At 40.3% G+C, this 22,228-nt stretch overlaps 3 protein-coding genes across 4 annotated transcripts in view; 1 reads left to right on the top strand and 2 right to left on the bottom strand.

Annotated features, from left to right (window-relative positions):
• Nucleotides 1-10,736: 10,736 nt before the first annotated feature.
• LOC308088741 (GPN-loop GTPase 2-like) lies at nucleotides 10,737-11,678 on the top strand (the record flags this gene model as incomplete). Its single annotated transcript, XM_080433296.1, has 1 exon — nucleotides 10,737-11,678. One exon carries the CDS (start codon nucleotides 10,737-10,739, stop codon nucleotides 11,676-11,678), a length of 942 nt encoding a protein of 313 aa, XP_080289422.1.
• Nucleotides 11,679-13,347: 1,669 nt separating this feature from the next.
• LOC308088166 (uncharacterized protein) lies at nucleotides 13,348-15,077 on the bottom strand. The gene is made up of 4 exons (XM_080432549.1): nucleotides 14,959-15,077; nucleotides 14,547-14,670; nucleotides 14,352-14,432; nucleotides 13,348-14,226 (listed from the first exon to the last, which is right to left on the bottom strand). The coding sequence occupies exons 1-4, from the start codon at nucleotides 15,023-15,025 to the stop codon at nucleotides 13,689-13,691; spliced, it is 810 nt and encodes a 269-aa protein (XP_080288675.1). The 5' UTR covers nucleotides 15,026-15,077; the 3' UTR covers nucleotides 13,348-13,688.
• Nucleotides 15,078-20,252: 5,175 nt separating this feature from the next.
• Nucleotides 20,253-22,228, bottom strand: part of LOC308088695 (uncharacterized protein) — a 45,447-nt gene continuing 43,471 nt past the window's right edge. The window contains exons 1-4 of one of the 2 annotated variants that reach the window (XM_080433245.1): nucleotides 21,425-21,521; nucleotides 21,024-21,147; nucleotides 20,831-20,911; nucleotides 20,253-20,691 (exon numbers count right to left, since the gene is read on the bottom strand). In XM_080433245.1, the coding sequence (XP_080289371.1) occupies nucleotides 20,469-20,691; nucleotides 20,831-20,911; nucleotides 21,024-21,147; nucleotides 21,425-21,491 (495 nt within the window). In that variant the 5' untranslated portion in view covers nucleotides 21,492-21,521 and the 3' untranslated portion in view covers nucleotides 20,253-20,468. Of the gene's footprint in view, nucleotides 20,692-20,830; nucleotides 20,912-21,023; nucleotides 21,148-21,424; nucleotides 21,522-22,228 lie in introns of those variants that run through there. The other variant, XM_080433246.1, reaches the window with a different exon arrangement.

Raw genomic sequence — 22,228 nt, 5'->3', positions numbered from 1 at the left:
GCATATTCTTATTTATTTTACTCTGCATCTTATCTTACTCTGCATATTCTTATTCTACTCTCTGCATCTTATTTATTTTGCACTCTACATCTTCTTGCTTGTTTTACACTCTATCTTCTCATGTATTTTCTTCTTGATCATTACTGTTTTTTTGTGATTAGTGTTTAGTAACTAGTACATGTATTCATGTGTGCCATTTCGCAATTACCAGCACATTGGCATAATGCTCTGCAAGGTAACCCAGCATCCCGGCATCTACACTTTCTCGAACAGAAGGGCTCAGCTTTGCAGCCACACTTGAGTTCTCTACAAACTTAAGCAGCCTCTGGCAAGAGTGTCCATAAAGGTGTCCACGAATCAGCGACTTTAATCCATCCATATTTGTCAGGAGATGGTAGAGATTGCATAGCTTTCAGGCTTCTGGACCAAATGCCAGATTGGCTGCTCGATTTGAATATTGTAGCAGTGCAGCCCGTGTGGGAGGAGTGTTTTCCATTGAGAGACTATTAAAACTTTTTTTGGCACCCCTTAGGATGCATTCAGATCACCCAAGGGACATTTGTACCAAATTTCATGCTTTTATATGAGATTATTTTTATGAGTGTCTTTTGCATCGTCTGTCAACACTGTACACGGCCATTTTCAATTTAGTCAATAACTCACTTCCTGTTTCAGATAATTTCAGGCACCCCTTCTAGGATGTCTTAGGATGACCCAAGGGACATGTATGCCAAATTGTATGCTTTTATGAGATTCTTTAGTTGTCTTTTGAGTCAATCGACAACACTGTAGACGGTCATTTTCAATTTTGTCAATGACTCACTTCCTGTTTAAGATTTTTCTGGGCACCCCTTCTGGGATGTCTTGGGATGACCCAAGGGACATGTATGCCAAATTGTATGCTTTTATGAGATTCTTTAGTTGTCTTTTGAGTCAATGGATAACACTGTAGGCGGCCATTTTCAATTTTGTCAATAACTCAGTTCCTGCTTAAGATTTCTTTGGGCACCCCTTCTAGGATGTCTTAGGATGACCAAAAGGACATGTGTGCCAAATTGTATGCTTTTATGAGATTCTTTAGTTGTCTTTTGAGTCAATCGACAAGCTAGGCGGCCATTTTCAATTTAGTCCATAACTCACTTCCTGTTTCAGATTCCTTTGGGCACCCCTTCTAGGATGTCTTAGGATGACCCAAGGGACATGTATGCCAAATTGTATGCTTTTATGAGATTCTTTAGTTGTCTTTTGAGTCAATCGACAACACTGTAGACGGTCATTTTCAATTTTGTCAATGACTCACTTCCTGTTTAAGATTTTTCTGGGCACCCCTTCTGGGATGTCTTGGGATGACCCAAGGGACATGTATGCCAAATTGTATGCTTTTATGAGATTCTTTAGTTGTCTTTTGAGTCAATGGATAACACTGTAGGCGGCCATTTTCAATTTTGTCAATAACTCAGTTCCTGCTTAAGATGTTTTTGGGCACCCCTTCTAGGATGTCTTAGGATGACCAAAAGGACATGTGTGCCAAATTGTATGCTTTTATGAGATTCTTTAGTTGTCTTTTGAGTCAATCGACAAGCTAGGCGGCCATTTTCAATTTAGTCCATAACTCACTTCCTGTTTCAGATTCCTTTGGGCACCCCTTCTAGGATGTCTTAGGATGACCCAAGGGACATATGTGCCAAATTTTATGCTTTTTGGAGATTCTTTTGGTGTCTTTTGAGTCAACGGTCAACAGTTTAGGTGGCCATTTTGAATTTTGTCCATAACTCACTTCCTGTTTGAGATTTTTTTGGGCACCCCTTCTAGGATGTTTTAGGATGACCCAAGGGACATCTGTATCAAATTTCATGCTTTTATCCGCCGCGTAACGATTTGGCCATTTTTTGTGCTTAGTACCCCCTACTAGAAGTCTTTAGACGTGTCGTGTATGTCTGGTGTACGTCTTAACTCGAATGTGCTAAAATGGGTGAAAATATGCGCTAAAAACTTGAAACTATCAAGTAATGTATTTTCAAATTTGATGTACACTGCACACAGTCTCTGGAAACATTCACTTGTTATCTCTTAGTTCTAATTGGAATAATACTGTGCAGTAAAAAAAATAAAATTATAGAAAGGACATCTGCAAACAGAGAGGTTACATTTAGTTTTGAATCTGAGGACATAAAACAGACCTATCCAAGATGACCTGAGAGGGCTGGATGGTTCAAGATGTAGTACAAGGTCAGAAATGTATTTTGGCCCTAAACCATTCAATGCTTTATAAGCCAAATGTAACATTTTGAAATAAATGATAATCTAGGAACTTTCTTGGTATTAGTAAGGACTCGAGCAGCAACATTCTGAATGAACTGCAGTGGTCTGATAGTTTTCTTTTAGGGAGACGACCTGTAAATACACCATTAAAGTACTCAAGTCTACTGACAATGAATGTGTGGACAAGTGTTTCCAAATCTCGTCCTTTAACCTGTGATATAGTTTTAAGGTCTGAGTCCATGACTACACTATGATTTCTGGCTTAGGTTGACTTTTAAATGTTCTTCCATGCCTCCAAAAATAATGTATTCTATTTGAAGAAAATTCTGGCACATCTAATCGTTGATTTGTTCGTTGCATTTACTCAGTGTTTGTGATCAATTCCCAATTGGTGATCCAGACTGGGGCTCCTCACTGGCAGGTGAGCCAGTAGGATACAACAGTAGTGACAAGACACAGTCATGTGTGTGGGGAGGAATTAATTGGCATAATAACTAACTTGGGGAGAAAAAGGGGTACAAATAATTGGTTACTCTAAATAGACAAAAAGGACAAAAAGAGAACATTTATATGGGCCTAACATTGTTCATTAGTGACTTGTCTAGATTTCCTTTTTTTTTGTTGAATAGTGGCTTGATGGCAGCTGTTTTCAGTAGAGAGAATAAAGCATGTTGTCTGTATGAAGGTGCTGTAAGGCTCAACATCCACAGGCTCCTAAAAAGAAAAGAAAATGTTCATGAGGTCAGAGATGGTCAAAGTCTGAGACCTTCCTACAGTGACAGACAACTGTGACGCCCCACCAATTTCCTTTTACTATAAAGCAACAAAAATACAGAAACAAAGTTCTGCCTGTGTTGATGCAGACTGTATAAAAATACATTCCATCTTCAGGTGAAAAAAAATAAAATACATGTATTGCTGAGCAAGGCAACAGAGAATGACAAGGGTCTGACAAGGGTTTGACAATCAGGGTGATTATTGTGTACATTCCAACCAATGTACACATCACACAACATCAGAGGATGCCTTAAAGTAATACTAGGTAACGTTTTCAACAAAACTAAAGTTAAATTGTATATCTTTTGTCAGTGGCAAAAGTTTCACAACACCCACTCCATGAATTTCACCCACACCCACTCCATGAATTTCACCCCCGGAAGCCTTTTATTTATATATTTTCTATTGAACGGTGAAGGGGGGGACTTTCCCGGGAAAATGACGTTCCTGGCCAACGTCATGACGTCGTGGCCGACGTCCCCAGGAACTACCGCAACGGTTTCCTGTTTGGCCAGGAACTACCGCGGTAATAGAAAAAAGGAACCTCACGCTGATGTTAAGAGAATGTAGGATTGGAAGATCGAAAAAGAACAGAAAAAGAAAGCACAGCTCATGGTAACTAATGCTCCACTGGCTAAGTGAAACGATCCGTAGATAGTATAAAACAATTAAAAGATCGCTTTTTGAAACGCTTCCGGCTTCCGGTGAAAACGAATGGAATTCTGGGTAATCGAGGATTACGGAAATTGTATGCAGTGACGGTAGTGACCAGCAGAGGTTGCTAAAAATCGTTATTTGGGATTCTGCATTGTACAACTTTAACATCCACAGTAGAGGTCATACGGATCATCCAGTTGAGATAATGCATAATACACACTCTGACAAAACACCAATACAAGCAATTAGCTGGGAAACACCAGGCACAGAAGGACAGACCTGGGAGGCAGCACACTTCTGAGGCAGTTCTCACTGGCAAGCCATTGAACCAGTCAGTAACTCATGTGGGAGGTTGTTTTGTTTTGTTTTGTTTTGTTTTGTTTTGTTTTGTTTCAACAATATTGTTGAACTGTTACATGTTTCCTCTGCAGGTTGTATGGAGTTTTAGGGCGCTTTCACACTCAGGTCCCGGGTGCGCGCTCCAGACCGCTTGGCTAGTGTGAATGTAGCGAATCGACTCGCCAAACGGGTAACCGTTCCGTTCCCGAAACCACCTCCGGAGGCAGTTTCGGATCCGGATCATGCGTTTTCGGGTACGGTACGCTGCAATGTGAAAGCAAGCTTACCATTAGACGGAAGTGGACCGCTATTTGGAATAGGTGCCGGTATATAAACTCGACAAAAACAGCCAACGAAAACACTGCTCTTCTAGCCGGTGCTACTGAATGAATGAAAACGCCCCAGAATGCATTGCGCACTTAAAGGGATACTCCACTTTCAAATAAAATAAACATTAAAAATATATATTTAAAAAAAATGAAAGAATTTATGGCAAAATCACGGCCCCCTCACACATTAGAGTGTGTTAAGGTGGGCTGGTGCATATTACTCTTAAGGTGGAACATAACAATTGAAATAATAATCAACTTATATTATGGGAGCCTTTCTAACAATTTTACTCATTCAATTCTGAACCGATTCTTAAAATTAAAAATTCTCTATTAGCTGTGAAGGGCCTTCTTTCATGTCTATCAGTCATGAAACATTGGCGGGTCTCCATCGCGCATTTCAGGTGCGCGAGCAGCGCATATAGTATATCTTGTGGGTATCTTGTGGAGTTTCAGCTACTATGCATCCCAGAAATATATAGCTTATAAGGCTTTGTAATTTGAAATTTGTAAGTAAATATGGTAACTCATTTAGATGTAGGCCTACGTAGGTTTATAGTTTCCCAAGGACTATAGCCGTTTCACTCATGATGCAATTTCTCTTTCATAACAGATACATACATGTGCCAGATAATCCCCACACCAAGAGAGTAAAAAATCACACCCTGTGTGAAGTGGGCGGTGTCTTGCTAGCTAATCACAATACTGAATGGAGTCAACCAATCATGTACAAAAGATAAATACATTTATTGAAACACTCTTTATGATGGACGAAACCATAACTCGAAAAAAACAAAGTTTTGGTTTTTTTCGAGTTATGGTTGCTTATATAGGGCTATGCACATGTGTCATGTGACACTGGCCAATCACAGTCCTGTATAGACTGTGATTGGCCAATCACAGCGCAGGATAATTCTACAAATTTCCTGGGCCCAGATCTCAGCGCAGGAAAATGTACATTTTTCCAAATCTCACTTATAGGGGCGGTTTCACCGCCCAAAAAAGAAAAGACGTTTGATTGATTGATCGATGTACTTTATTTAGTAAGACATGAGAAACAGTACATGGAAGTACAATTCACAATACAAGGTTTCTGTCATTCAGTCCGACTTCACTGTATAGGCTGCTACTATAGTTGCCTTTTCATAAATGATATATTTTTGTACTGAAGCTGTCGTGAAAGTTTATCATATTTAGAGCAATTTAAAGTTTCAAATACAAAAGTAGCCTAGTAGTAGTTGTGACGGTTAGCAAACTGGACATTTAGACTGAATGTTTCCTTTATCCTCATCTTGCGCTAATGCACACAAGTGTTTCACCAGGTTTTATTTATGTCGTTTCTCATAAGCGTGCATCCGTTGTCCATCAACAACACAGCCTTCTGACTTCTGTGCGCTTATTGCCCTCAGTGCGCTCAGACTCTCTCACCAGCCGCAACTCCGCCCCCTTGCTTTCAACATATTTAAACGCATATTTGTGCGAGACCAGCACAAACATTGTCGCATAGTTGATGACGTCTGTGTCCACAGGGGAAACACTATGTGCATGCCGCCACCTGTAGGATCGGGGGTGTATATGCATGTGTTCTCTGATGCGATAGGATCTATGCCCAATGTGAATGCAGGCCAGCATTCGAACTGGGAAACGTTTTCAATGAAAACGGATCCAGTGTGAAACCACCCTTATATGCTCCTGTTAATTGTGTGAAGTGGCCTTAAGCTTCATTAAGACACTAACAATACAAAAAGATAATAATTGCTATTGGTATTATCAAAATGATCAGAACCCCCACTCTGACAAAATATTAATGTAAAATGAATTAAAAGTGAAAGGACAGTTGGTCAACAAAATGATTGTTTTTCAATGTGACTTTTTGGAAACTAGCTTAGAGAATAGTAAAAAAAGATTTGTTAGAATACTCACACCAAAGGATTATTTTTCTTCCCATGATACACACGGTAACTGCAATTCCAATGCTGATGACAGTGATGCTTATCATTGCTGTAAGAATGTACAGCGTATACGGTGGGGAAGTATTGTCCACTGTATGCTCTGGTACCTCTGGTACTGTGAATGGCAAACATGCAGTACTGTATGTACATCTTTATCGTCAGGCCAAGGTGTCCCTGTGACTTGTGTAATAAACAACCCCCCATACGTGTACACATGCACACTCACATGCATGCACACATACGCACACATACGCACATGCACACACACAAACGCGCGCGCACACACACACACACACACACACACACACACACACACACACACACACACACACACACACACACACACACACACACACAGGGCCGCAGGAAGGGTAGTGCAAACGGTGCGGCCGCACAGGGCCCCACACTTGGGGGAGCCCCGCAAAAAAAATAAAATAATAATAATTAGTGAACAGAATCACGTTTAGTAAGAATTATAAAAACAAATAACCGCAAATAACCACCAAAAACTCGGAAATATCCGCCCAAAACCGCCAAAAAATCCTCCCCATCCTCGCGCGTGGGGGCGCGCATGCGACTTCGCACAGGGCCCCGCATTTCTCCCAGACGGCTCTGCACACACCACACACACACACAATATTTTCAAATGGAGGTCTGTGGTATATAGTATGTATCAATTTGGGGGTCCTTGACATGAAAATGTATGAGAACCACAGGTCTACAGTACACAGTGGATACAGTTAAACAAATATGACAATGGAGCAGCACCAATATTTTTGATTTAAAGAGCTATAAATCATTCATCATTATCATTCATGGGCAATCCAGAACCAGAATGATCAAAACCTTTCACCCTTATTTGATGCTAGTGCTCTGGGATAAATATGAGATCTGTCATATTATCTTGCCACATAGAGGAAAAAAAAAGTCTGTTAATGAAATGACCCCCCACGGCACACACTATGGTCAGGAAAATAGTATACAAAACAAAAAATGACTTACTGTTCACAGTAACGTTGAGTTGGACTGAAGCCATTCCGTCAGTGAACCAACAATCACAGTTATAGATCCCACTATCTGCTGGTGTTAGTTTGTTGAGGTGCAGAAACATTGTCTCATTCTGTTTTAACAGTGTGATCCTGGAGTCACAAGAACTCTCAGTGCCATTCTCATAGTGATATGACAGACGACAGTCTCCACCATTCCTTGTTGTTTTGATGTTACATAATATTATTACGATGTCAATAAATGTCTGATTGGCACATATTGGAGTGACATCTGGTTCTTCACCTTTCACAAGAGACACTGCATGAGGAAATGTATTGAGTGAGTAAGACATTTCTGTATTGCAAATAGCATCACATAACATGTTATTATTTTTTTGCTCACATGCAGTACAATGATATTAACAAATGTGACATATGACATCAGACTTCCAACAAATATGCAACAATTTATCTGTTAGGTATAGAAATCAGTCTACCTTTTGAAACCAACATTTCACCTGAGTAACACGAGGGAAGCCTGCAACTTAACTCCCTATCAACTAACTATTGTCTGTAGAAAGACTGTTATAGATCAATTACCACATCATGTTCTGCATGAGGAAGCTGATATACAGTAGCAAAGGCCTGTAACGTTTAATATGCAACTTGCTAGAAGACAGACTTTACAGATGTCCTACCTTCAGTGGCGTGACATGTATCATCAAGCAAAATGAGAAAAACAACAACTGGCATCATTTTAAAACCGTCTCCGATCATGATGACCAGCAGTTCAAGTCAGCTACATCCCCAGGTTGTTCTGATCATGAAATACAATGCAACTAGGAAGTGACCTTATAGAATGTGTGTCGCTGCTAGTTGTGGTGAGCTGCCTGCCACCACAACACCAGAGCAGCAATAAGTCTTCAAAGCATGTTTAGCTCAGAACGCTTTTACTGTGAAATAAGCAAACCTGGGTCATTTGACATTGCTGAACAAGTCACCACTTTTAAGAGACCTGCGAAATCCTTATGAATTCAGCAACAAACCTGACGTTTGAGCTGTGTTTCTTAATTTATTCATTTTTATTGTCTCCGCCGAAGGTGGAGAATATGTTTTCGCTTCGTCCCGCCGTGTGTGAGCAAACATTGTTAGCCAAGCTAACATTGGGCAAGCTCCACGTGACACGTGTCAATTTGTTGACACCAATGCCTCTGATTGGCTAGAGGGACGCGTGACGAAATAAAATTCTATAAATAGGTGTGTCACTTCAAAAAGCAATTACTTTTTGAAGTGAGGTAAAACAGGATCAATCAGACTTGATTGGAACAGTACCTTCAGTAAGTCCAAATCACCCGTCTGTGCGTGTGTGTTTCCCTCTGAGAACACCTAACATTGGTCAAGCAAAGGCGCAGAAGGCCAAAGCTAAGAAAGCATACTCATCTACAATTGTAACACAGAAGAGGACTAGAGTTGAAATGATCCCACAACAAAGCCGAAGTCTTAATACGTGTCAATATGTTGACATCAATGTCTCTGATTGGCTAGAGGGACGCATGACGAAATACAATCCTATAAATAGGTGTGTCACTTCAAAAAGCCGTTTACGTTTTTGAAGCGAGGTAAGACAGGATCAATCAGTCTTGATTGGAACAGTATCTTCTAGTCCAAATCACCCGTCCGTGCGTGTGTGTGTCCCTCTGAGAACACCTAACATTGGTCAAGCAAAGGTGCAGAAGGCCAAAGCTAAGAAAGCATACTCATCTACAACAGTAACACAGAAGAGGACTAGAGTTGAATTGATCCCACAACAAGGCCGAAGTCTTAATACGTGTTAATATGTTGACACCAATGCCTTTGATTGGCTAGAGGGATGCATGACGAAATACAATTCTATAAATAGGTGTGTCACTTCAAAAATCCGTTTACGTTTTTGAAGCGAGGTAAGACAGGATCAATCAGTCTTGATTGGAACAGTATCTTCTAGTCCAAATCACCCGTCCGTGCGTGTGTGTCCCTCGTGCGTATGTGTGTAACATTGGTCAAACAAAGGCGCAGAAGGCCAAAGCTAAGAAAGCATACTCATCTACAACAGTAACACAGAAGAGGACTAGAGTTGAATTGATCCCACAACAAGGCCGAAGTCTTAATACTATAACAATTGGCCACCTTGATCAAATACATTATGTAGCACTAGAGAAAATTGACATAGATCAAACACACCAATCAACTGCTGAAACTGTTCAAGACAATGAAGATGAAGAAGACAGACAAGTATTTGAACAAACCAGTCAATTACGACGACTCCCATATGATAGATTGCTTCAATGTAAACAGAGCATTGAATTATAAAGAAAGAATGAAATTAATCAGAGACAAAGAATCGCTAAATGACAAAAGACGAAGACTAGCCATGAATGCTGACAATATGACACAGCAAAGATTGCTACAATCTCTGGAAAAAAAAGTAGAAGAGTCTGAAGAGAACATCGAAAGGAAAAAAAGGAACTGGTCAAAGTATTCAAATAATGAAAGACAACATCAACAAGCACATAACACGAGTAAGAAGAAACGGTACAGATCACAAGAATTAGAAGTTAATGAAGCTGCTCTCGCAGTCATTAGTTATTGCTATGATAATATAATTGCTATAGTCTGCTGGCGGAGACTTGTGCTCCGAGGAGCACATTTTCTAGTTTACAATTTTCTTGGTAATTTTGTAAGTGCAGTTCATAGCCACAGAATTGAAATAGCCATATACCACAACTAGCATCCGGCTTTGGGTGCACTGAGGGTGGGGGGAGATACTTTCAGGCATCAGGTGACATAGTGAACAGAAGTGTGAATACATGGCAACATGTTGCGTTAAGAGCCGGGTGTACATTTTTATTTAAACCACATCAGTTTGAAAATCCCATTATATTTTTTCTCATACATGTCTAACTAAGCCATGTTCCTCTACTAAACTGCCATGCCCAAATATGAATATCTGTATGGTCATCTCTGACGTCATATGGCATACAGTGTGAAGTCCTATGATGCAAATATTGATGTCCTCCACTGCAGCGCCCAAATATGGACATCATCATGGTAGGTATCATATAAAAGAACATTTTAAAACCTAAATAGAGTCAGTCGAAGAACAATTGTTAGGGCATAATTGCATCACCCACAAAGCAGCAGCCTACACTGTACTTCAATCCTTGGTGTCACAAACCCACCTGAGCATCGCTAACAGTATCCTGACTCGACACATTAAGAAAAATCTTACCCATAGATAATTCTTTACACTCAATTAAATTAACGCTTAGGATTTTGCTATGTGTGATGTCATGATTACCTCTGTCCTTATTTGAATACTAGTGCACTAACTGAGCATCTTACTACCTGTACGTCCATACTTCCAACCCATTGTCTTGTGTGAAAGTCTCCCAATCATGTCCAATCAGCCCTCAACAACCCAGACATTACACTTTGGCCAGGTGGTTATTGGCCCCCCGGGGTCAGGTAAGACCACCTACTGCCAGGGGATGCAGCAGGTGTTGGGTTACCTGGGACGTAAGGTGGTTGTGGTGAACATGGACCCTGCCAACGACAGGCTTCCCTATCCCTGTGGTGTGGACATCTCAGATCTGATCACCCTGGACGATGTGATGGAGGGCTTGAAGCTGGGGCCCAACGGTGGACTGCTCTACTGTATGGAGTATCTGGAGGCAAACCTGGACTGGTTGGAGAAGAAGCTGAATCAGCATAAAGACTGTTACGTCCTGTTTGACTGTCCCGGGCAGGTGGAGCTCTACACCCACCAGAACTCGGTGAAGAACATCTTCTCCCAACTGGCCAAGTGGAACTTCAGGTTGGCTGCGGTCCACCTGGTGGATTCTCATTACTGCGCTGACCCGGCCAAGTTCATCTCAGTGCTGTGCACCTCTCTGTCCACCATGCTGCATGTGGAGCTGCCCCATGTCAACGTTCTCTCCAAGATGGACCTGATTGAGCAGTACGGCAAACTGGCCTTCAACCTGGACTTCTACACAGAGGTTATGGACCTGACCTATCTTCTGGACCACCTGGCTGCAGACCCCTTCTTTAAGAAGTTCCACCGTCTAAACGAGAAGTTGGTGGAGATCGTACAAGATTACAGCCTTGTGTCTTTTGTCCCTCTCAATGTGGAGGATAAGGAGAGCATGACGCGGGTGTTACGGACCGTGGACAAAGCTAACGGCTACTGCTTTGGAGACCTGGAGGAGAGGAACCTGCAGGCCATGATGTCAGCCGCTGTGGGGGCAGACTTCCAGTTCAGCTCAACACTGGGACTGCACGAGAGATATGTTGAAACCAATGACAAGACAGTGGAGGAGGAAATGATAGACCTGTGAATTACTGGACCCAAATGAATGGACAGAGGTAACGTCCCTCTCCTGCACTTAAGCCCTATACTTCCCTGATGACAACGAATAGTGAAGATAGCCTATCTGCAGATCAGTAATTTCACTATTTTTGAAAACATTTGTGACAATATGACATGCCCAAAATATGGATGCAAGGTTGAAAGTGCTGAAATGTTTTTACTGATGTTACATGTGGGAGTTAGCTATAGCTGGACTGATATCACATTGAGAATAAATTGAATCTTGACCATCAGGTCAAAATTCGTTTCAGATCCCGTGTCTAGGTGAGACATGACCTTTGACCCGATCTAAATGTCTCAATAGAAGAGCAGGGAGACCAAATACAACCACCTGAATTGTATAAGTTATATTGTATTAAAGTACTCTACCATACAGATTGGACAAAGTATTCATTACAAAAAAGTTACATAGTGAGGCTTTTACATTTGATTTGAGCCAGTGGAGGGCAGATTGATTTAACATGAAAATAAAATAAAAATACCTTCATCTTTATTTTCACATAATCAAGTATATGAATGGTGAGAGAGCCTGCCTGGGGAACCTCAGTCCCCAGTTGTCCCAGGTACGATTCCTGGCCTGGCCAGCAATACACACCAGAGCATGTGAGCGGAGCAGAGCGGGATGTCTTCTGGATGTCTGTGTGTCTGAGTCCATGCGACCAGGCATGCTCAAACATGCGTGGGCGGCCCCCGCCGGAGCGGCTAGGAGCGGCAGGCGGTCCTCGCTCCGAGTAGCGCTCCAACCTTTTTGTTGCCAGACCAAAGGGGTCGGCCTACATGAGGCTTTGTCGGTCGGTCGGTCGGTCGGTCCCTCTTTTCCTCTGCACACACGTCATGCGAAGTCCGGCCATTCAGATTTCAACCACTAGGGGTCTGGCAGTACCAGGTCTCCTGGTTCCCTTGTTATAAACCCCCTCCCCGCTACGTTAGAAATCATCTCGCTCCGCTCCACTCACATGCTCTGACACACACACACACACACACACACACACACACACACACACACACACACACACACACACACACACACACACACACACACACACACACACACACACACACTAATGGAGGGAGGGAGGGGTGTGTGTTCTGGTGGAGATTTGCACTCTGCTCCTCTCTTCTGTGGTTCTCAAAGTGTGGTCCGGGGACCCCCAGGCATCCTTGAGGAGTTACGGGTCTGTAACTCTTGAGAGTGTAAATAGAACCAAATAGACTCTTACGGGTCCATTTGGTTCCAATTGTACCCTCAGAGTTCAATTAACACTGAGTAGTTTACAGTGAGGGGTCCCAGAGATAAAAATCAGATCAAACTGCTACTGGGTGTGAATCCACTGTCAACTACAACAGTGGTTCTCAGCCAACCTTTTTAACCCCCGAATTAATTTTAATTTGGCTACGTACCCTCATCTGCCAAGATTTTGTGCCAGGGAATTAAAACAAATATTCCTAATTAAATATTGATACTTTTACTTGTTAAAATGTTAGTACTTTTTCCACCACTGAATTACACACGACTATACTGGCGATATGAAACCTGCCCTCCTGCCGTGATTGGTCTCCAGGCCGGACTTTTAACATGTCTGGTGTAGATAATCTACACATTCCCAGGACATAAAGAAAAGTAGGAGTGCTAATAGTCCATAGTTTAGTTTATTGTTCAACAATTAGCAAAAGTATATAATCAAAAAAAGTATCATATTAGCCTATTATAAAAAATAATATAAAAATGACATAGTACAAATAGCACAGGCACAACTTATCTACATATATTTACAGGTTAATGAGAGGTAGTTTTGTAATGACATAAATAATATATGTGGTCATCAGAATAATTTACATTGACATTAAAGAAAGTCTGAAGCTTTACTCAAGTAAAGACTTTCCCAGCAGTCACAGTGTCACAGTGTTGGTCATCTTCATCACAATGTTTATGGTCGATGTTTTGCCATATTGTTCATCATCTTCATCACAGCAGAACTCACAGGGTGGTCGACGGCATGTTGTCCGGTGTTGAGGTCATGTGGTCCGGTCTTGAAGTCATGTGGACAGATGATGATGTCATAGGGACAGATGATGAGGTCATAGGGACAGAGGATGATGTCCTGTGTACAGGTGATGATGACATGTGGACCGATGATGAGGCCATGTGTACAGATGATGAGGTCATAGGTACAGATGATGAGGTCATGTGGACAGAGGATGAGCTCATGTGGACAGATGATGAGGACATAGGGACAGATGATGAGGTCATAGGTACAGATGATGAGGTCATAGGGACAGAGGATGAGGACATAGGTACAGATGATGAGGACAGAGGTACAGAGGATGAGGTCATAGGTACAGATGATGAGGTCATAGGGACAGATGATGAGGTCATAGGGACAGATGATGAGGTTATGTGGACAGATGATGTGGTCATGTGGACAGATGATGTGGTCATAGGGACAGAGGATGTTGAGGTCAGTGTAGAGGTGATGGAAGATGGTGTTGTTTTCACCACAAGTTTATTTTCATTCCTGAAAGAAAACAGAAAAAGTCTTAGAATATTGTTTCATCTTAATCTGGAATACATATTGATTTCCATATTGGTTTATATTGTTTTAGTGCAATTCAGTAAGGTTAATGTTGATGTTAAGCTTACATGTTTTGGTGTTTCATGTAGATGAAGTTTCCTATCCTTGACTCTGTATTCACGCATTGCTTGCCGCTTGCTGTTTCCACACTGCAGATGGATAAAATAATATTAGTGACAGATCACAGAGAACAGTGTGAAAAATGATTTAAATGAACGGCATCGATCATATGACTTATATACTGTTTAGAACATTGTACTTACACAATCTCCCTGCGAGGACAGAAGGTACTGGCTTCATACACCTGGTAAGTCTTGATGAGTTTTGGGTTCATCTGGTCGACTCCTTTACCTAAACATTTACAGTAACTTTTATTTCCATGTTGACCTGTTGAATGAAGGGACAAGGCATTGTTAGTCTGATAGTGGCATGAACATAATTAGATATTATGCATCAGCAGCCAAATTAAAGCAAATCATTCTCCCCAGAATTAAACGAACAGAGCAACGCAGGATGTGAAGATTACACAGTAAAAATCTGAATTGTGACTATAAAAATAGATGACAGAATTGCTAAATCCATCATTTCCAATTCAATCTAACCATAACTGTAGCTGGTATTTATGCAAAGTAACTTGACGTGCAACAATGTATATTAGTTTAAAAGCCACATTACCTTCTACATGAAGAGCAAGCAGGCAGAAGAGAATGGTGATGACGGCTGATTTCATGATGCTGGACATGATGGAGAGAAGCTTCTTCAAGTGTTCTGCTGGTTTCCTCTGTTGATACTGTGGTGTGTGGTGAGTGAGTGAATGAATGGAGGAGCTGTCTCATATTTATGTGCACAGACGCGCCCACCACCCCCATACACTCCCCCTCTTGGCTGCAGTCCAGGACTCCAGACATTGCATCACTCGTTCCTCTCTTGGTTTCACTTTCCTTGAAACACTCTCCTGAGGAAGAATTGCTGCGTTGGCTCATGTTTGAACAAGTGAGTTAAGTGAGGGAAGTGTAAACCACAGTCAGAGGTGTAAAGTAACTAAGTCCATTTACTTAAGTACTGTACTTGAGTACAATTTTGAGGTATTTTTTACTTTACTGTATTTCCAATTTTCAGTACTTTTACTTAATACTCCACTACATCTCAGAGGCAAATATTGTACTTTTACTCCACTACAATTATTTGAAAACTTGAGTTACTAGTTACTTTTTAGACTTTGATTATTATTGCAAAACACACTAACCACTTCAGCCCTATATGTATTTCGTCCATTTGAAAATAGCAGATCTACAAGCTGTAGGCTACTTTTACATTTTGATACCAATACTTTTGTACTTTTACTCAAGTACATTTTAAATTCTGGACTTTTACTTGTAACATTTCTGCATTGCAGAATTGATACTTTTACTTGAGTAAAAAATGTGAGTACTATTTCCACCACTGCACATTGAATAAACTTTACTCCTTCTGATAAGAAATCACGTGATCTTCCCTCAAGGCTGTCAGTGAAAGTGGAGCTGTGACAATTAAAGCCTGCTGCAGCATGCCGGCATGGGAATGTTTCCTGTTTATTAGTTTCGCTTCCATATTCTATGGAAAGTCCTCCATGCAACAGACGTATGCTGGGGTTTCCCCCGGGTTTAAGAGTTCAAGGAGACAGGCCATTTCTTCAAAATGATGAAATATCACTGAAGCATGTCTGCTGTAACATGTGTATTTGAGATTTTTAGTTGTATTTGTTTTCCGCAGGGTCGGTACGTATGTTTGGACACATTGAAACAGCAGCACAGTATGTCATAATGTAATAATAATTACTGTAGATGATTGTCTGCTTTGCAGGTGTGTGTGTGGTTTTGTTGTCATTGCATGCACAACAGAGCTAACAAACATCTACAGTTTATTGTAGGTGTGACATTTACATGTATCTGTTTATGTGTTACAACATGAGTACCAAACAACTATCAATACCAGTAAAGCAGGCTATAATGAGACTAAAACCATTCAGAATCAATCAATTAGAGAGACATAGATATAATTAATAATAATGAATGTATTTATTTAGCACATTTCCAGTCACAAAGTGCTTTACAGAGCAGGGTAAAAGAGCAACATGATAAGCACTCACAGTAGGCACAAAATGTAAAATAAGACACATACAGATGAAACAAAAAATGGCAAAAGAAAAAAAAAACAGAGATGGGTTTTCAGAAGAGATTTAAAAGATGACACTGATTGTGTACGTCTTAGGTCAACAGGTAGGGCGTTCCAAAGCTTAGGGGCCCGGACTGCAAAAGCCTGGCCACCCTTTGTGATGAGCTGGAGTGTGGGATTCTCCAGGAGGGCCTTATCTGAGGATCTGAGGCTGTGCACAGGCTTGAAAGGTTCCAGCATGTCAGAGATATAACTGGAGCCTGTCCATTCCCAGCTTTGAAAGTCATTAGTAAAATATTAAAATCAATTCTGAAACTAACGGGTAACCAGTGAACAGCAGCTAAGATGAGGGGGTGATATGGTCACGTTTCTTAGAGTCGGTTAGCAGTCTGGCAGTTGAGTTCTGTACTAATTGGAGACGGGATATCGCTTTTTTTGCAGAGGCCTGAATAAATAGAGTTACTATAATCTAAACGAGAAGAAATAAAAGCGTGAATTACCTTTTCTAGGTCTGCAGGTGATAGGAAACTTTTAACTCTATAGCTATATTCCTTAGCTTGAAGTAACATGTTTGAACATGCTCCGGTGAGCTAAACAACGTGGTAGGCCAACAATATTTAATGTGATGCGATGTGGTTTGGTGTAGTGTGGTTTCTGGTTTGGTGTTATGTGGTTTGGTGTTATGTAGTTTTTATGTGTACCATTGTGTGGTTTGGTGTGGTTTGAACTGATCAGTGTTGCAGCAGGGTAAAAAGCAAAAAAAAAAGTCCAGTTACAAGTAATGATCAACAAAAGGAAGGCAGTTCAACACAGGCAGACAAATCCAAAATAGTGAACATCCAAAATCCAAAGCATGATGCTCAAACAACAGGTAAACAGTAGAGAAGCTGCTTTCTCACCAGCACACAGAATAACACAAAGCATCATTGAAAAAGCCATGGGGGAAAAGTTATTTGCATAAAACACAAAATGGTGGAAGTTCAGCATTCACAGGCCTCAATTGAATAGTATAGTATGACATATTCAGCTGCATAATGTGTATTACGTTTTGAGTCGGTTGTTGTACCTAAGACGAATTGTGGCCTTGTTCACGCATACAAACTTGTCACCTTTTTTAATCAGAAACAGATCACACTGTGCATTATTTGTGTAGATCCTATGTATGAGAAAATGTTTATTGTCTCCGCCAGGCCGAAAGGCATGGCGAGAGAGTATGTTTTACCTGGCTAAGGTTGGCTTCCAAAGTTTGCAGGATTGGTCCATTTTGAACTAAATGTCTTAAATCATGAACGCAGTTTGCGATTTCAGTGAAATTTCACACGGACATTCCCAGTAGGCAGAGGAAGAAATGCCCCTTAGAAATGTTCAAATCAGCCTCATGGTGGCGCTATAAAAGGCCAAATTGCGTTTTTAACTGTAACTGCACCGATCTGCGTGAAACTTTGCACGCATACTCCCTAGAGGCCAAGGAAAAACATCTGCCCTGCATTTTTCACATTAGCCTTTTATAGCGCCACCAGGATGCCGACTTATGTAAAACACATATTGTGAGATTAAGCCTTCAGATTGTATCCAAATTTCACGCAAATCGGTACACATGATCTCTATAGTCATGTGATCAAGATGGATCTGTTTGATTTTTCATATTCCATCTTGATTGGCCAACATTGACATCTAAGTTTTGCAGGAGTGGCCCGTTTTGAACAAAATGCCGCTAATCATGAACGCCGCGTCCGATTGCGGTGCAACTTTGCACGTACATTCGCACTATGTTGAAGAACAAACGCCACCCTTTTAACATTGCCCTATTATAGCGCCACCAGGAGGCCGATTTTTCTTTTTTATATTACTCCAACAAATTTTGTCCAAACATCATGCAAATCAGTACACATTATCTCTATAGTCAAGTGATCAAGATGGTTCCGTCCGATTTTTTATATTCCATCCTGATTGGCAAATTCTGAACATTGCTGGCCCACAATAACCTACCTGACCTGGCGGAGACCTGTGCTCCGAGGAGCACTTTTTCTAGTTTTTTATGTTTTTACTGAAGGAGTCAGAGCATTTGTCCAGTACAGTATTCTCCCCAAATATGTATGTACTGTGTGTGTGTGTGTGTGTGTGTGTGTGTGTGTGTGTGTGTGTGTGTGTGTGTGTGTGTGTGTGTGTGTGTGTTGTGTGTGTTGTGTTGTGTTGTGTTGTGTTGTGTTGTGTTGTGTTGTGTTGTGTTGTGTTGTTTAGTTGAATGCAGGACAAGTGTGCACATACAGTAGAAAAAATGGGTGCACCAGGTTTAGCTGTAAACTCATTTTGATTAGTAGCTCTTGACAGTAACACATTATTACAGTAACAACAAGCACAACATGATGTCACAATATCAGAATCACAGTGTCAAATACAGTACAAACTACAATACAATACAGAATGCAATAAATATGTAATAGACACACATATGAAGCAGATAAAATACACATACCATAGAACCTGGGTCAAGTTTTCACTGAGAATATTGACCTTGTATTGCCTAGGATAGAGGATAACCCCTGGCCCTGTATGATATACATTGTGTAGAACATTCTCTAAGAGAGCCATAACTGAGTTGGCATTACATAATACAAAGTGCATAGTGATGTAAAGTGCAATATCACAAATGGACAGAAGAGGGAGACCGACTATCTCCTCATACAATAAGTGCTCATTTCCAGGAATGATCAGAGGAAGTTTTGCCCAAATATGGACTTCAGTCACTGACTGCAGAGGAAGCTTTAATTAGAACCTGTCTGGTTGGGGAGAATCTCTTTTCCCAGTGTTTCGCCCAGGTGGACAGGGTTTGGAGGTTAGGTTTAGACATAATTTCTGTGAGGTTACACACTGTCAACTACAACAGTGGTTCTCAAATGTTAAATTTCAATTTTCCCAGAGATTTTTTATCTCTGGGACCAGTGGTGTAAAATAACTAAGTACTGTACTTAAGTACAATTTTGAGTTATTTGTACTTTACTTGAGTATTTCTAATTCCCAATACTTTTACTTTTACTCCACTACAGGCAAATATTGTACTTTTACTCCACTAAAATTATTTGAATACTTTAGTTACTAGTTACTTCGTAGATTTTGATTATTATTTCAAAACATACAGCCATATACATTTCGGCCATTTGAAAATAGCCGATCTACAAGCTCACAATGCGTCACAATGCGACGCATTGTGAGCTTGTAGATCTGCTATTTTCAAAATATTGTTATAGATTTGAAAATTGTAATGGGACTTTCTGCATAATGACTACTTTTACTTTTGGTACCTTAAGTACATTTTGATGCCATTACTTTTATTCAATTACATTTTGAATTCCAGACTTTTACTTGTAACAGGGTATTTCTACATTGCAGTATTGATACTTTTACTTAAGTAAAACACTTGAGTACTTTTTCCACCACTGTCTGAGACCCCAACCTATACTGTAAACTCCTCAGTGTTAATTTAACTAATAAGTTTTAATTATGTTTGTACAGGAACAGACTGGGAACAATCACTCATTTACAGCCATTTACAACAGTGTTCCTTTAATTCTGAGAGTTTAAGATCCTTATGCATATTTTTTTACACTATCATCAAACTGTGTAGATAATCTACACATTTTCTGGACATAAAGGAAAGTAGGACATGTGAGAGGCTAATAGTGCATAGTTTAGTTTATTGTTCAACAATTAGTTAAAGTACATAATTTAAAAAGTTTCATATTTGTTCATTACATGTTTTAATAAATATAGTACGAACAGCTTAAACATAAATTATATACAGATATTTACAGGTAAATGAGAGGAAGTTTTACAATTATATAAATAACTCATGTATTCATCAAAATAATTTAGTTCAGTGCAATGTGTTTACTTTGAAATTAACACTATTCTGAACTGAAGCTTTACTCAAGTAAACACTTTCCCAGCTGTGTAACAATGTTCATCATCTTCATCACAGTGTTTATGGTGGAGTTCTGCCATATTGTTCTTCATCTTCATCACAGCAGAACTCACAGGGTGGTTGAGGTCATGTGGTCCAATGTTGAGGTCATGTGGTCGGGTGAAGAGGTCATGTGGACAGGTGATAATGACATGTGAACAGATGATGAGGTCATAGGGACAGGTGATGATGACATGTGAACAGATGATGAGGTCATAGGGACAGAGGATGTTGAGGTCAGTGTAGAGGTGATGGAAGTTGTCGTTGCTTTCACCACATCATTATTTTCATTCCTGAAACAAAGAAAGTCACATCAGTCTTAGAATATTGTTTTGTCTTAATCTGGTGTAAATATTAATTTCCATGTTGTTGTTGTTGTTGTTGTTTTCTTTTAGTGCAGTTCAGTGTTATTAATGTTAATGTTAATCTTACCTGCTATGGTGTTTTTTGTAGATAAACTTTCCCATGTTTGACTCTGGATTCACACATGTCTTGCCTTTTGCTGTTTCCACACTGGAGATGGAGGAAATCATTTTAGTGACAGGTGATAGAGAACAGTGTGTAAAGTGAATGGCACCGATCACATGATTTGTGCTGTAAATTGTGTAAATTGTACAGTACTTACACAATCTCCCTGCGAGGACAGAAGACACTGGCTTCATACACCTGGTAAGTCTTAATGAGTTTTGGGTTCATTTTGTCGACTCCTTTACCTCGACATAGGCAGGAAACTGTATCCTTCTGTTGACCTGCGGAATGAAGGGACAAGACCCTGTTAGTCTGAAAGTGGCATTAAAATAATTACATTGTATCTGCGTTTTAAAACCACTGTTGACAAACATCATTTGCAGTCAAATTAAAGCAAATTATTCTCCCCAGAACTAAACAAGGAGAACACATGATGAAATTTTGACTGTACACTAGATAGTATAATTCCAAAATTAATCTATCCATAACTGGCTGCCTGGTATTATCCAAGGCAACTTGTTGTGTAACAATGTATATTAGTGTAAAAAGCCACATTACCTTCTACATGAAGAGCAAGCAGGCAGATGAGAAAGGTGATGACAGCTGATTTCGTGATGATGGACATGATGGAGAGAAGCTTCTTCAAGTGTTCTGGTTGTTTCCTCCCTTGATAATGTGGTGAATGGACGAGAGCTCTCATATTTAAGCAAAGACACCCACTTAACCCCCCCTCACCCACCCACCCACTCATGATGACATTATTTCACACTCTCCCCTTTTGGTTTCATTGTCCCTCACAGCAGTAGAAACATGGGTTTTCCCCAGTGTCTTTGTGAAATCTCTTAACCATTTCAAGGAAACAGGTAATTTCTTGAAATGGTACAACACACTGAAGCCAAATGTCTGTTGTAGCATATTAATGTGAGACTCTTGGATGTAGTTGTTTTCCAAAGGGTTGGTGTGTGTTTTAGACGTAGTGAGACAGTGAAGCAGCAGCAGCTGTAAGAAACACTGACACATTGACATTTATCTGTTGATGTGTTACAATATGAGGACCAAACAAGTATCAATAGCCTACCAGTAAAGCTATAATGAGACTAAAAACAATCAGAATCAATCAATCAATTAGAACAGTGTTTCCCATACAGTGAGGCGTAAGTTCCGACCCACGTTATGGGGAACACTGCTTAACATGGCTCTTAACATTTTTGGTCGAAAGTAAATTTAGCAAACAATTTAAAAAAAAAAAGATTAAAACAAAACGTCTAAAAAAATCGGGGAAAAAAACACTTTAAAAACCTAAGACAGGGTTGTTTTTCAGTTGAGAAATAGATGAAGCAGGGACCCCCACTACGTATTGGA

The sequence above is a fragment of the Gymnoscopelus braueri genome (assembly GCF_963280865.1).
Source record: "Gymnoscopelus braueri genome assembly, chromosome: 7".
Lineage (NCBI taxonomy): Eukaryota > Metazoa > Chordata > Actinopteri > Myctophiformes > Myctophidae > Gymnoscopelus > Gymnoscopelus braueri.
The sequence above is the reverse complement of the archived record's forward strand: the minus strand, read 5'-3'. Positions and strand labels throughout refer to the sequence as shown.